Genomic DNA, 15,860 nt, shown 5'->3' on the forward strand with positions numbered 1-15,860 from the left:
AAAAGAGCCCAACAAAACAATCCAGAAACTGATCTGTGAAAAGAATCTGAAAGTAGAAAAATTATCACCTGTAAAAAATGGGAGAAGAAATGGTTCTTAATTTCTGAGAATTGCACATTTAGCAGTCAAGAGAAAAACAGTAACAATTATTCATCCCAGGGCTTCTTGGCTGTAGGCCAACCCTTGGATTTAGACCGAGGCATCTTCCTAAGTGAGGGCTGGTTGGGGAAGCAGATGTACATCTGCATGGAGAGAAGACCTGAAAAATCGAATGGTGAGATCTTTTCACATCATTGCTCACAGCTATAAAAACTGTGTGCCATAGATGCAGTCTCCTTTTCAGCTGTTGTATGCTAAATGCATTAGTGAGAGTTGAGCTGTTTTTTTTTATGAAACAGCAACCATAGCAAACAGGATTTTCCAAAGTGCTGAGCATTACTTATTGACAGTATTTACTTTTGAAAATCGTAGTCTGTAAAGATACTGGTCTTTTACCTTCAGAGTATCTTTATCAGTGTCAGTAAATGCAGCACACCAAGTCATAGGGAAGAAAATTCAGTACATGGGCCCTGTTATATCATAAGTGATGTAATGTTTCGAGATGCCATCCAAGATTGCTGTCACTATAGTGCTATATACTAGGATTTGACTTGCCACTGTAAAGCTGTAGTGACTTGATTGAAACATTTGGAAATAATGGGGTTTTTTTAGTGTAATGTATACAATAGGAAACCCTTTGGAGATTCTTTCTAGCTCCAGTCATTGTGTCCTGTCCTCATATGGTATTTTTAAGAAGCCAAGCCTTTTCTCTGCATGTTCATATTCCTGTTTTTTTATCTTTTGATCTGTAGGCTTTGGCTGGTCAGCAAGGTCTTCCAGGAGTTAAGGGAGAAAAAGGGGATTCGTCCTATGCAACAGGCAAAGGTGCTCGTGGGGACCGTGGTGCGACAGCACCCAGAGGACCTTCAGGCATCCCGGGAACCCCTGGCAGGGATGGACTGCCAGGCTTGCTAGGCCCACCAGGCCCTCCAGTAAGTTTAGATTAATTTAGCAGCAGTGCTTCAGAATTGGAATGAAGAGCAGAGACAATAGAAAGGCCTGGCTTACTAGTCCTGATTAGCCCTGTAGTAAGTCTCCAAATACACAAAAAGTTTACAGTCCCTGAGCACAAATTTGTCTTGGTCGGGATTAAGAATTGGCACTCATTACACCTCTGGCTGCCCAGTCAAAAGATAAGCTTCCAGTAGTGGGGTAGACCCTAAACCTGTTTTATGTTGTGTCCTAAAAGATAAGACACTGTAGGCATAATTATGACTCAAATCTTGGAACAGAAAAATCACACCAGAATCTCATATAATTAAAAAGAAAGTAAATGTCTTTCAGGATATGGAGTATTTACATTTTGGCAAGTACAACATAAAATATTATTCTTAATAGTCACTGAGTTTTCCTGCATTTTGAAATAACGATGGAAAATTTACAGTGGTTTCCATGTACCTTCCCAGGCCCATCTGAACTTTGCACCAAATCGACCAAACTCTTAAGCATTTGTTAAAATGTATATATTCTTTCTACATCTCTGATTTTCAGCTCTAATTGTCTTTGTTGTGCACAGGGTGATGGTGGGCTAGGTTTCCCAGGTGAAAAAGGACTGCCAGGATTACCTGGCTCCAAGGGCCATCGTGGAGAAACTGGTTCTCCTGGCGTTGGATATCCAGGTCCCAGTGGAGTTCGTGGGCCGCCAGGTGACCCAGGAATGGATGGATTTCGAGGACAAGCAGGTCTTCCAGGCCCTCCAGGTAGGTGCTGCTGGATCTGCTCTTATTTTGAAAAGGTGCAAAACTGCTACAAGTCAAATGGTACTCAACTTACTGTTGTGCTTGTGGCCAGGCCAGCAGATTGCATTAGGTTAAAGATTGCTCTTTAAATTGATTGAAACTGGTTTGTGGGCTCCCCAGGCCTCACACAGCAGTCACAGCTTTCTCAAGTTGTCATGCTCAGGAGGACACAGGTAATAAGCAACAAATACTCAAATAGTACTCAACTACTGAGTGTTGTTGGATGGAGCTACTCACTGACTATTGCTGGAGAACCATTTCACATCAAAGGTACTTAGGAAGATTGATAAAATGAGTTTTTTAAAAAGTACAGCCTGCTTCATAGTCCAGGTAAAAACAGTAACTCACGTATATCTCAGACTTCTGAATCAGTTTTCAGAACTATTACTATTAGTGAAATAAGAGGAGCTCCAGATTTTTTTAAAAGAAGAAACCGTAGTACATTGTGTGTATGAACGGGCATTGGTGAATGAGACATCGTCATGACAGACAGGTAGGGAGTTCAATTATGACTGCTGCAACCAGCTCTGGGCTGTCTGCTTCCTGAGGTACTACAGTTTGGCTCAGTTGGTATGTCATTATATGTACCTAAAGCATACCATAGCGACAAGTGATAAAGTCAGTAAATGCATGTTTGATAACGTTTCATGTATGATGTGTTATATTCATTCTCAGAGTTCAAAGTGAGTTACACGGAAGATCCTATGTCTAAACATTTATTGAAACTTTTTTCATCATGAAATGACTGCAGAAAGTATTCCCAGTGTCTTGATTCCATGTTAGCCATTTAAATGTAATTTAAGATAAACTGCACTTTTTCTTTGCTGCTGCTGATTTTCAGTGTATTTTCCATTCTGTGTATACTTAGGCTTCTACTTTTGTAATTCTTCCAGTATCAATAATGCAGAATCAGTAATATATTTGCAGGCATAATGTTGTTGCATAGGTTTGTGGACTGATAACCTGATGTTCTGAGTTTAAAAAACTTGGCGATAAGACCGCTGCAGTATGAGGAGTTGGCAGAGGAATCTGAAACCCAGAGGGAGGTGAGAGCTAGGCTGGAATAGCAATGGGAAGGTTGCACAGACATGCTGGGTGGCATGTTACCTCACATCAGTGTCATGCTGGCTTGTTGTTATGGGGTGAGGAGACAGCTAGCATTAATGTCCCTGTGGAACAGTCTGCATAAGCTTTTTTTCCAATTCAAGTCACATGCTAAATGCTAAAAGCTCTACTAATTCATAGCTATGAATGCTTACATCTTTGTTTGGTAAATTGTCTCTTACAAAATCCACTAAATTAAAATTGCATCGTAAGATAAGTAGAAGTAAAATGCTCTGTGCATGATGTGAACTCTAGATATTCTGCAGAGCACATCAGAAGCCAGCTTATTATGAGTGCTACATCAAAGCTTTGCTAACAATGAATGGTCCTTTGTAGAAGAGTATCTACAGTCAAAATATGTGGGAAAGTGTGAATAAGTCATTAGCCAGTTGAGTTTCCACCTCCATAGACATGTGTAAGAAAACTTGTGAATGCATCATTCCCTTCATACTAAGAAATAATTTGCATACATTAAAAGACCCTTTGATGTAGTAAATTTCATGCAATATTAAAGAAATGTCGGTGGGTGAAAGAAATAATCATTTCTTATACTGCCTAAACTGAAAGGCCTTATCGTGAAAATGAGGAAAGACATTTAAAAAGAGACTGTGACCTACTGAAGTTACCATGTCAAAAACACCACTGAGAAATTTTGCTCAAGTTGATGCCACATACAGTAAAACAAGGTGAAACAGTTTTGCTTTGGAAAAGTCTAACTCAGTATTTTATAAAAAAACAGACTGATTTTACCTGGTATTATGAGATTACTCAAAAATGTTAGAATTGCCCGTATTTTGCTTTTATGCCTGGCATGATGGTTTCATAATTGTTTTATTTCCTTGATGCTGGGATATTATTGTGTAAACTTTCATAATGTAGGGTACTAAGTTGGTGGGGAACACTAAGTTTTGCTTATATAATTTTTACACTAAACCTTGCTTACATCATTTTGCAAAACACACAAGGAAACAGTCTAATTTGCATTTCAGTTATCCTCACATGAAATATCCGTTGTTCAAATATCCTACTGCTGGCTACTAATGTAAAATACAGAATATGCTATTGTACAGATTGTTTTTGGAAAACTGCTATAAGACAGTCATTAAAGCCATGTGATGTGAATGCAACAGTATTAATTAAAGTTCACTTTCCATGCCAGTTGCTGCCTGAAATGCTTGCTTTTTGAAAAATGTCACTCCTTATTGCACTGTGTCTGAAGAGGAAATGTCTCGGAAATGGACCTCAACTTTTTATTTTATAAAGCATTCAGTATCAGGCTCACATAGGGTTGTGGAAGACCAGAACTGGAATTTTTGTTGTGTGTCCCCACCATTTAACTTTTACTTTATCAAAAGAAGACCCTGTCAGTGTACCCAAGTCCAGGCAGCAAGGTGTGTTACATCTTGCAATCGTGGTGTTAGGTGCCCATATCCATTCAACGCATAAATTGGATCATGGGTATTTTAGCTTTGAACCTCTGTTCTTAAAGCTAGTGCTGACTATAAAGATGAATTGCTGTCACAGATGGAAATAGAGCACTCTCTGGCTTTGTCTGAGAGCGGAAGTGTTATTGCAACTCTGTGTAGATATGTTATCATGACTATAGTAATTTTTAAATTAATTTTGCTATCAGCAAATGCCTTACATCAAGATAAACATAACGAATTGAGAACTGACCTTTGGTTCCCTCACATCAAAGAAGAAAATGTTCTGATGTTTACTTCAGAGTTGGCGTAGTGTCTCAATATATGAGTAGATTAGACACCCTGGAGGTTGTGTTCTCTCTTGTTCCCTGCTGCATCCCGCTTTCCATGTGAGCCTTGCTTGGTTCTTTATATTAATGCTGATACCTGTTAGCAGCCCCCAACTAGCCAGAATTTGAGATTAGGATTGTTCCTTCTTCTTACGAGTCTTATAATGAAATCAGTCACACAAGTCAGAATAATGAAAACATGAAAAATAAGGGTTGAGGGCAGAATGAAAGGGGGTAGAAATGAGAGGTCAAGCTAGAATCACTCTCTGTCATTTGGCACCGTGAGAGAGGGATGCTCAAATCTGCCAACCCTGACTGGGTTTGGGGCTGGACCCTAAACTGAAAGCTTAACTTTCTGTCTCTGGTTGGATATAGGCATCAAAGTCAGAAAATTTTCACACAGCCTTTTGTGAACTGAGTTGGAAGCTATTGAGAAGGGTGTCATTGAACCAGTTCTTAGCACTGTTTTAACAAAAAAAATTCGTAGTGCCTTTGCACTAGAAAAGACATATTGGGTTACTTCATGAGTTTCTGCCCTGGCCTATGTCATTGTGAGACCCCTATTCCCACTGTGAATGTCAGAAGCAAAGAGCCATATTTATTATCCATACAGAAGTCTGCTGATTTGAATGGATTTATCCAGGAAATAGTTTGACTCGGGGTCTTTTGTTAATAAGATTTGTTAGTCATCTGAAAATGTTAATCTTTTCTGGAAAAAGTATTTGACTCATATTCCCTGCTGGAAGAAATACTTCAGTGTTACCTGATTTAGACTAGATTACCTCCTCAGGACTGAAAGCAGTCACCATTTGGAGTGCTCTTGAATGGCTGATGAATAAATTTGTCTTGTCAGTCTGGGAAAGGATCTTGAATAGAAGGATCCCTCAAGGAGAGTTGTAACAAAATGAGAGACAATTTATCTGTGATACCTGATTATCTCATCCTTAACCAGCCCTGTAGTTGATGCCAGATTTGAATTAGCAGATATTGGGCAACAGTGCAGTTAGGCAGCTGTTTCTCTGAGCATATAAAAGTGTTCAGAGTAATGAAAAAAACCACCTCTCTTCCTCAAATGTGCTTTAATAGTCATCTTTTGTATGTAATCTCTCTGACTAAATAGCTTTTAGAGTCCTTTAGATTTTAATTTTTAGAAAGTATATCTCTGATAGTTTAAGGCTAATCCAGCTGTTACGGCATAGGAGCTAATTCTATAGTTCTAGCACAGACTCCTCTTAAAATAACTGGAAGCATTTCTGGAGTTGGAAAGTCTTGAATTAGTTTTCATGATAATAATTTCTGTGACTGTGTGAATGTGACTTCAAATTGTCGGTGACCTACGAGGAGGAACGTTGGAAGTGTTTGAGATCTTTCAGGTAAATCTGATGTGCTAGCAACTCTAATAATGCCATATAAATTTCATTCCACCGAAGAGGGATTGCTAGTACAAACAGAGCCTTGTTTTGAGAGGTGGAAGTCAGTCAAAGAGCTTTGTAATTGCTGAGTCTTGTTTGCTGCTAATAAACTTTTAAGCCATGTGGTTATTTCTTAGTCTGACAGACTGTAGAAGCAGCAGTTGGAGAGTAAGGCTGAAATAAAAAACCCTTGCTCTTCCAACCTCCATGCATGCATCTCTCTGGCATAAACTCTTGGGTGACAGGGTTTTTTAAACACCTGTCAATATTCACCAGATATGTATTTTATCTTGTATCACACATTTATTTTAGAATTTCACACTGTTGCATACTGTTTATATAGAGCTTAGAAACATCCTGAGTTTTTATAAGTTAGGAACACCTGTCAGCTCCCATGGACTTGGAAAGCTCTCAGCCTGGACCTCGAGCTCTCTGAGTCCCAGGCTGCCTTTTCAGGGCCTGTTGCATTGCCCCTACCATAGGGAGGACCACTTGCTCAGTGGAAGCCATGGATATCATGCTGCAAGTAGTCCACAGCAGTACCTTTTACTGGTCATGCAGTAAGTCAGTAGTAGGGATGAGATTAGACAATTGCCAGGCTCTGAATGCCTTTTCTTTTCTTTAACATCACATATTTGAGATGTCAGCAGTGTTTGATGTGCGTAAGTTCGCTCACAGCCACTTATGGTATATCCTGTAAAAACCACCTGGATACTAAATGTTCCCCTTCTGACCCTCTCTCTGAAAGGGGCTGGTGCAACCTCAGTGTTTCTTTGTTTCAGGTGTCACCTTGCCCTGCATAGTTCCTGGAGCATACGGGCCCCCAGGGACTCACGGCTTTCCAGGATTGCCAGGTAGGGAGACAAGCTGATCGCAATGTGCTGGCTGACTACCAAAAAGCACTTATTCCTCAAGGAAGATAATACCTGCTAATTAATCTCCTCAGAGTGATAATTATTCCAGAGAGTTAGCTGGCAGAACCATGTTCTTTTTTTTTCCGAAGAGACTAGGATTAAATCCCATGGAGGTTCATAATGACTGCACCATTTTTTCCCGTTCAAGTAGCCTCTGAACACAAACCCTCTCCTTCTCTGTTTATGTCGCTGATGAAACAGCCATAGCTTTGAGACTTTATTTAGCTTAAATTGTTTATCCTGTATTTTCAGCACTAGCTTTGTATAAAAGATCCTGTTTTCTTGTGCTGTGTTTTGTCTTCCACCATTCATTCATTAATATGATTTATTAATATATTTTTACCCTTAGGTCCCAAAGGCAGCAAAGGTTTTCCTGGCATTCCAGGCCAACCTGGATTACATGGCTCAAAGGGACAGCCAGGGTCTCCAGGAGTAATAGGCTTGCAAGGGGAACCTGGTAAGAGGGGAAGTTACTGGAGTTCTTTTTAATGTCTGATAAACGTGTACAACATTTTATCAAAAGAGTTGTCTGATCTTTTCTGCCTGATACATTCATAATGCTCCATTGAGAGCTCCATTGTGCTCCTAAATGCAATCTCTGCAAGCAAATGATTGCAGCTTGGAAGGAAACAAAAGAAATGTTTCAGATACTTGTTACTTGCCTATAATATTATATTGCTGCTGGGAGAAAAGAGGCCAATCAACACAACTTGTTTCTCCAGAGGCTGTTGTCATGTGCTTTGTTACAGTTTAGATTAACTACAAGTTCAGTGTAAAACTTGTTTTAAGCCACGTGGTACTCTGGCAAAAGCACGCTGTACACAGTGTTTGGACTCATTTTAGCTGTGGGAATTTCTGATGGTTGCGTAAATAAAGAACAAGAAGCAGAGGTGGTGGGAGAAGATCCCTAAAGCTAGGATGCTGTGTATCCATCAAGTTTCTCTGGATATAGCTGAAGAAATCTCTCATCCTTCCACTATATTAAAGGGGGTGCCATCTTTATGGGGTCACTGATTTCGTGACATGACCCCTGGGCAGTGTGGCACATCCACACAGCAGTGCAGTTTAGTGTCTGCTTGGTACAGGGAGAGTACTTTCCAGTCCTCCTTGTACCAAGGCTGCCAGTGTCTTCTGCCCCACAGTGCCAGAAGCTGTCTGACATAGAGGACAGAGTAAGAAAATTGTGATGAATATAACATCTTCGCAGCTTTTCTGGTTGATAGTGATAGTGAGATACTGTCTGTCTGTAGCATGAAATAGCCACCTTCCTCCTTTTTTGTCCTTTTTGACTAATCTGCCATCTAGTGAAATCAAGCTTGTAAAACTGCAACTAGCTGCAGCTCCCAGATACTCCTAAAATATTCTTTTCTTTAAAAAAAAAAAAAAAATTGTATGAGAACAATATGAAAGGATATTTTATCTGTTTTAAACAGTTTCATCACTTTCTGTCACCAATTATTGTTTCTAATTCAGTACTGAAACATTCTGCAACTTTCCAAACAAATTTTTCTTGCATGGAAATTTTTAAAAAGTTGATTTTACTAGAGATGTTATTGGAGCAGATATTCTGTGTTTCTGCTGAGTGACGTTTACTGTTTTTCCCTTTAAGGGTTCCCTGGGCCTCGAGGAGAGCAAGGGTCACAAGGACTTCCAGGACTGGATGGAACGGATGGTTTGCCTGGGAAAATGGGTGCTTCAGGCTTAGCTGGAACGAAAGGAGCTCCTGGAGATGTATTTGGTGCTGAAAGTGGAGCCCTAGGAGAGCATGGCCGACCTGGACTCCCAGGTGATAAAGGGCTTACGGGTGATCTTGGATTTCCAGGGCCGAAAGGTAAGCACTGACACTGCTTGTATCTGGGAATATCAAACTGCTGCTCTTTCAAAAATCTTTTGTCTTTCCAGTCTCTTTAAGGTACTGTGCTAGCGGTCCACTAAGCTGCTCACAGGTGGTGACTTGCTGGTTTTCTCTTCAAATCTAATGCAACTCAAAGGCATTTATTAAAACTCTCATTTTAATTAAAAGCGTGAATTTTGTTCCTCTCTGTTCCCAGGATTAGACGGAAGACCAGGCCTCCTAGGTATTAAAGGCGAACAGGGTAATCCAGGATATTCGGGTGTCCCTGGATTGCGGGGACCTCCTGGTCCTGGAGGCCCTTTTGGCATTAAGGGAAAACCGGGACCCTTGGGGTCACCTGGCCTTGCAGGAGCACCAGGTATGTAATGTCTTCAAATGAAGACAAGTAGCTAAGCTGAAGCTGCAGTGTTGAGGAAGTGTGGGAGAGATTTGGCATTTGCTGGGAGTGAGCTCCTACTTCTGATTAGGGGTAACAGAGTGCAGAATTCGAGCCTTTTGCCTCTGACTGCTGGCCAACTCCTGCCTAGAAATGATGCACCAAGGCTGTAAGAAGTACAGCAGAAAGATAGGAGAAAGCATCCTAAGTGTCTTCATGTTTTTAACATCTCTGCTCTTATATGCTGGCTGTATCATTGACTAGTCTTCATTTCCCATTTTTATGACAATTACTTTATAATGCATAAGGTTGCTTGAAATGTGACTTTGATAGATTGAAAAATTGTTGGCTTTCTCAGAACAAGCACTTCAGTCTTCTCTATCTTTCTCTTCGCTGGGGCAGAAGAAAAATTTATTTCCCTTCGCTTTAAGGGGAAAAAATCCCACCACTTGAGTACAGCAGTGACTAAAGTGTTTCACGATAACAGAACACGCAAGACTTGAGAACCAAGCAAAGAGGGACCTGGGAATAAGTAGATAATGTTCTGTGACATAACTCATGTGTTCTGACATGGAGAATGACAGTGCTGGAACACAGTGACAACAGATGAATTAAAGCGTTAATGTCATTTGAGATTAAAATCATAGAGTTTTAAAGCTTTTTTTATTTTGATGTTAGCATTGCTTTTACCTCTCTGTTGTTTTACATTTTTGGACTGTATGCCATATATGACTTTCCTTCAACTGTTTTTAAAAACTTCCATTGCTAGGACGATAAGCTCCAAACGATTAAGTTTTTTGCAGATGTAGTCTCTCTGAATCATTAATTTCTTTTGTATCCTTTTTCTTTCTGTTTACATATTTTGTCTGTTTTTTCCTTCACCATGTTTCTATTCCATTTATCATCAACTCTCCTTTTCTGATGTCACACTGTTTGGTTATGCGTTCTTCACATAGGCTGTCAAGGTGAGAAAATGCAGTGTAGCATAAAAGCTCATGGACTAACAACCTAGCTTTTAATGCTACAAGAATTGCATTGACTATAGGTGATACCCCTTATTATTGCTAATCAAACCAGAAGGCAAAGAACCATTGTAGTGAGAATGCTCAGACAGTAACAAAGCCTGAAGCCTATAAGGAAATCCTTACTATGTACAGATCTTAAGCCTGTGTGTTTTCTTTGTCTTCTTAAATAAAGCAGCCATTTGATCTTCTGCATTAAAAAATACTGGGTTGTAGCTTAAAACATTTAAGCCCTGAGTATAACAAAGCCCATATATTGTGTGCTACTGCTGCAAATGCCATTTTTCAGAAGCCACCTGACTTTTCCTTCTCATCCTCTCTTTGGATCTGAGCATTCTATTTTCAATGGTTTGAACCTTTATTTAAAATTGTAAACCATTACAAAGCTTCAGCTAGAAACATTCTGAAAACATTCAGAGGCAAAACAGTGCATATGATGTTGGTTTTGTGACAGCACAATCAGAAGCTTGTTCCCTTAGCAAGCAATTTGCTCTTGAGAAGTAACAACGCTTTAACTACCAAGGTGGAAAAGAAACTTGTAAAAACAAGCCTCTCCAATTGATCTCTGGTCCACCCAGAGGGTGGGGTAGGTAGCAGAAGCTGGCATTAACGATGCTCCCCATTCTGGTTTGGCTGCCTTGATGATAAAGGTAAGACTGGTGCGCTACAGTTTAGTGTCTGGTAAAGGAGACAAAAATGGATACATCATAAGGGGTTTCACTCTTGCCAGTTGTGTAGTGATGTAGGCAGTAACCCTCTTCATAGGTATTTTATTGTTAGATGACTAATGCTTTTGCAATTCTAAGCTTTATGCCTTCTAGTAGGCTGCATGTGCCGTAAGGTCCATTTGTCATATTAAAAAGTAATGCTGTGTTTAAAGAGTTTGGGAAGCTGTCCACAAATTGTCCTCATGTTTGTGTGACATAATCTACTGAGTTCTTTCTTGCATTGATTCAGGACTTCCTGGAGTCAAAGGTCTGACTGGGGATGTAGGTCCACAAGGCCCTGCTGGTATGAAAGGCTTCCCAGGTCTTGATGGTGCTCCAGGATCTCCTGGTGAAAGAGGATTCTTAGGGCCACCTGGGCCTTTTGGTCAAGATGGACGTCCAGGTTTCTCTGGGCCAAAAGGTATGTGTTCCACTAGGGAAATAGTCTGAGATTACTGTGCTCACAAAAAGAAAACCCTGTTAATACTGATTTTTAGGCCCAACTTGTCAGAAGAGAATGAATTCCCAACTAGTGGTGGAATGCGTTTGTTTTGCTGCTGAGTTACGAATTACGAATGGTGGATTTAATTATCAAATCATGGTCATAAGGAGATACATCTTAAAGGACTTGGGCCCTTTTGGACAAAGAATCATGTAAAGCAAGATAGAAAGACAAGAACATTGAAGAGATGAGGAATATTGTATGAAATTTATAGAAGGGACAGAATGAACCACAAACCAAATGGGAAGTAAAAGTTTACGTCTGTATGGTCATTAAGCACTAATACAATAGTTGGTTACTTGGAGAATGCTGCTATTTTATGCGGAGAGCAATAGAGCTATGTAACTGCATGTTGCTCTCTTGGAAATTGATTGGGTTTTGCTCTCCAGTGGAGGCAGAACCAGGCTCTCAAAGGTGAACTGAAAAGTGCTGGCTGAAAGTATCATGAGTGGAAGTGACCCATGAGAGAAGTGGCCGGGCTGTGCTTACACCATGAAGTTTTACTTCCCAGATTTGGGTGATTGGATAGACCCATGCTGCCTCTACCTGCCAGCTAGGTTGGTATGCAGTGTACCAGAAGAAACTAATTTTCCCTTTCTGTTTCTCAACTTTTCTATACAGGCGAGAAAGGGTCTTCTGGCCTGCTTGGTTTCCCTGGCATGCCAGGCCTGCCTGGTGTTCCAGGGGTGAATGGGTTTAAAGGAACTCCTGGTACAGCTGGAGGAAAGGGGAGCCCTGGCGCTGTGGGACTCCAAGGTCAAAAAGGTGAGAAACAGCTGAAAGGCTTTTGCTGACTGTGCAGCAGAGAGACTTAGGACATCCTTCTGAGATGTCTGTGTATTTAAAGTTTTCTTCTAAATACTGTGTTCTTTTCTTCCTTGTGAAATACTTTGGCCTGGCTGCCAAAGATGCTGAGCACTTACTGATGAATTTGCATCAGGAGATATGGAAGTTCTGCTTTTGTCTGGCAGCCTCTAGTGTAATATCCTTTCTCTGTTAGATTATTTTGCAAGATTTCCTGACTTCTTATTTCTTCAGGTGACAGAGGTGATGTAGGTCCACCTGGGCTTCCTGTTCTTGGGCCTCCAGAACAGGCACTGCAGTTCAAAGGAGACAAAGGAGATCCTGGATTAGCTGGACTTGGAGGATTCCCTGGACCTAGAGGTATTTCACAACGTTGTAGTTAGCTGCCAGTATCAGTTGTTCAGTAACTGTGCTTATTCTCTGTGGAATATGGTCTGTTCTTTTGACAGTACCTGCAGTATTGCTATTTTCTGTTCTCTCATTCACGTTCTATAGCAAAATTTGCATGTGGGAATTCTGATTTTTGAGAAAACAATTTTGAAGCTCGGTTCTGCAGAGCTAATGTCATCCCTTCCTCCTCTTTAAAGGGGAGCTTTGAATTTAGACAAATGAGCTGAATGTCTGTATTATGAAATGAAATTACAGTCTTTTGTATAACCCAGGTGATAAAGGAGTCCCAGGAAGCCGTGGACAGCCTGGTACCCCTGGTCCAATTGGGTCAGCAAGCAAAGAGAGGGGTCTCCATGGTGACCCAGGCTTCCCTGGTCCACCCGGACAGCCTGGGCTGCCAGGACAGAAGGGTGCACATGGTATCGTAGGATTTCCAGGAATGCCAGGAGAGAGGGTAAATACCTTCTTAAGTATCTTCATCTTCTCTAAGTGCTTTTATGAAAATCCTGTGTTCTGATTGGTACTTCTGTAGCAAAGCAGCAGAAGCTGGCAGGATTTTTCCTTATAAAACTTCTAGATTGTTTTTGTTTGGCTCATACTGTTGAATGACACTTTGGATAGTATTTCTTCCTACATCTTTGCAGTCTGTTATCCCGCATGACCCAAACTTGGAACAGCAAGAATAAAAAGCAAAGGCTAATTTTGTTTGGTTTTTTTTTTTTCAGGGTTCAGATGGTATCACAGGAACACTTGGGTTCCCAGGACCTATTGGCATCCCTGGTCCAAAGGGTAAGAAATCTTTTGTAGTGTGCATGGTCTTTCAGTACACAAAGTCCTAATATTCATGACTAAAATGAATGAGTCGTGTTCTACAAGTGTCCATTGCTCTCCAGTACATGTTCCCTTGTAAAGGGGCTTCATTCAGGTGGGACCAGTCCCAAGCCAAATGTGTAAATACTTTTTGGGCCTTTGAAAGTTTGGCCACAGCACTGTGTGAAGCATGTTGGACACAGTACAAGAGGCACCCTTCTCTCTCATCCCCCTGTGTCAAAAGTATAAAGGGCAGGATGTTGTGGAATTACCCGTTAATGTTTGTCTTATCATGAATTTTCACGGGTGAATTTGCATCCATTGCTGTTTATCAGCATTTTCAAACTCAGGTACATCACTTACTATTGTCTTTTTTTGCTCCATGGATTTGAAGTATAGACAAGGTTTATTTTCATAAGCAAGGCTATTGAGCAGCCCTGAAAACTGCTCCCCACAGTCAATTAGGGAATGGCCTCCCCACCTTGTCTTTCTTTTCCAGGTGACCAAGGAGAGACTGTTGGCATTCCTGGCATTCCTGGAGCAAAAGGAGAGCGAGGGGACCCGGGGTTCCCAGGTAATGTAGCCCCTGATTGCTTACTTCAAGAAAGCAAAATTCTAGAGATTAAACAAGTTAGCATTGCCCAATTTGGGATTTTTGTAATCTATAAATGTAAATACTTTAGTCCTCTCCTGGAAGTGAGATTTGAGGAGTCTGGAATCCAGGTGGTGCACAAATCTGGGTGATAATGAACATGCCTGAGAACAGCTCAATTCTAATGCTGTGTCCCACATCACTTCTTGAGGAGGAACTTGTGAAATTGCACCAGTATTTGGCATCCAGGGAGTCCAGTCCAGCGCCCAGACCATGGCTAAGCAGACACAAGTGCTGCAGCCTCAACATAACGTGTTTCTCATTCTCTTCATGCCTTCCTCCAGTTTGACTTGTGCTCTAGGCTGCTGTCTGTTTTTCTCCTTTCAGGAGAGAGAGGGAGAGAAGGACTCAAGGGTGAACCAGGCTACCCAGGAAACACTGGGGTCAATGGACTCAAAGGCAGCCCAGGAGATCTTGGCCAAGAAGGACCAGCAGGTACTGCGTTAGGCATCTAAGTTCTGCAGTTCGTGGTGTGACTGTGGAACAACCTCACCGTGCTGTTTCCTTAGCCCTGGTTGCCCTGTCTCAGCGGGGGCTTAAACAAGAAGGTTGACAAGATGATGGGAATTTTTCTTTGACACTAGTGTAAGGTGTCACCTTGTACTCTCGTGACCAGTCCTGTGGGTCAACCATGTGATGAATCCTACACAAGGGAAACCTAAAGGAATTCCTTTAACAAATGGGGAAGACCTCAGTTAGATACAAGCAGTAGCAATTTCTTTTCAGCTGCTTGTGGGCAAGCCTGCTCCAAAATCTTCCACTGCAACACTTCTGTCCGTTCTCACTCTAGAGCCAAACCGGCCCGGAAGGATGGCTGCAAGTGTCTTTGGGTAGTGGTGTAACTTCCTGGGAGATTCTCAAATTGTTATCAAGATTAAAGACGGGAGAACAGTGAAAGTCATTATTGGAATATTTTATTTGAAAAACAATTTCATTAGTTATTCAGTATGTGAACTGCTCCAGTGTGTCACATGGTGGATGATAAAGAATGTCATTGCTATGATTAAAAAAAAAATCTATCAAATAAACAAATAAATAGCTTAATAAGTGCTATGCTAGTAGTAGTAACGAGGAGAGATGTGGATCTGGTTTTGCTTTATCTAAATAGCTGTTTATTCACACATCTTGTGAGGAGTTAAGTGCAGGAACAGAAGCTGTAAGATGGAGCTGTGAGCTGTTCCGTCCTGGAAGTGTAGTACAGGAACATTTTTCTGCTTGTTTTTAGGAATTCCTGGAAATGCTGGGCTGAGAGGAATCCCTGGGCCACCAGGACCTCCAGGGCAGCCAGGATCTGTTGGATTCCCTGGAGCTCGTGGAACAGCGGGACCTAAAGGTATATGTGGAGCCTGCACATGGGGGGAGATATTGGGTCAGAAAACCAGTGTTTCGGCCAAGTATATCGCAGCAGGCAGGCAGCACTCTTGTGTGGGCCAGCTGTGCGTGGGAAATCAGCTCATTTCTTGGCAATGTTAGTGCAGGCACCAGCTGCACTAGAAATGAGCAGAGGAGTGGTTGGAAAGGGAGAGGCTTTCACTTGATTTGGATCACCAATGGCTGTTCACTGAGGGTAAAACTGGTGAGAGCAGTGAGAAAAGTTTCCATGAAGGGAGCTTGTGTGAAGGAAGACTTTACCGGCTGTGTTCCTCTGTGTGTCAGGTTTCTCATATGTGTTGTAGCCCCAATGAACCATCTTGTGCATTTCCACCTAACTAGATTATTTG

At 41.3% G+C, this 15,860-nt stretch overlaps 1 protein-coding gene across 1 annotated transcript in view; it reads left to right on the forward strand.

The window, feature by feature from the left end:
• The window catches only part of COL4A6 (collagen type IV alpha 6 chain), a 136,563-nt gene that overhangs the window by 111,795 nt on the left and 8,908 nt on the right, over window positions 1–15,860 (forward strand). The window contains exons 22-35 of the mRNA XM_074599930.1: window positions 852–1,031; window positions 1,616–1,799; window positions 6,890–6,961; window positions 7,371–7,478; window positions 8,631–8,852; window positions 9,073–9,234; window positions 11,232–11,402; window positions 12,105–12,248; window positions 12,522–12,647; window positions 12,950–13,131; window positions 13,403–13,466; window positions 13,987–14,061; window positions 14,467–14,574; window positions 15,365–15,472. Of these exons, the coding sequence (XP_074456031.1) occupies window positions 852–1,031; window positions 1,616–1,799; window positions 6,890–6,961; window positions 7,371–7,478; window positions 8,631–8,852; window positions 9,073–9,234; window positions 11,232–11,402; window positions 12,105–12,248; window positions 12,522–12,647; window positions 12,950–13,131; window positions 13,403–13,466; window positions 13,987–14,061; window positions 14,467–14,574; window positions 15,365–15,472 (1,906 nt within the window). The remainder of the gene's footprint in view (window positions 1–851; window positions 1,032–1,615; window positions 1,800–6,889; window positions 6,962–7,370; window positions 7,479–8,630; window positions 8,853–9,072; window positions 9,235–11,231; window positions 11,403–12,104; window positions 12,249–12,521; window positions 12,648–12,949; window positions 13,132–13,402; window positions 13,467–13,986; window positions 14,062–14,466; window positions 14,575–15,364; window positions 15,473–15,860) is intronic.

Source organism: Larus michahellis, chromosome 9 (genome assembly GCF_964199755.1).
Source record: "Larus michahellis chromosome 9, bLarMic1.1, whole genome shotgun sequence".
In the NCBI taxonomy this organism is placed as follows: domain Eukaryota; kingdom Metazoa; phylum Chordata; class Aves; order Charadriiformes; family Laridae; genus Larus; species Larus michahellis.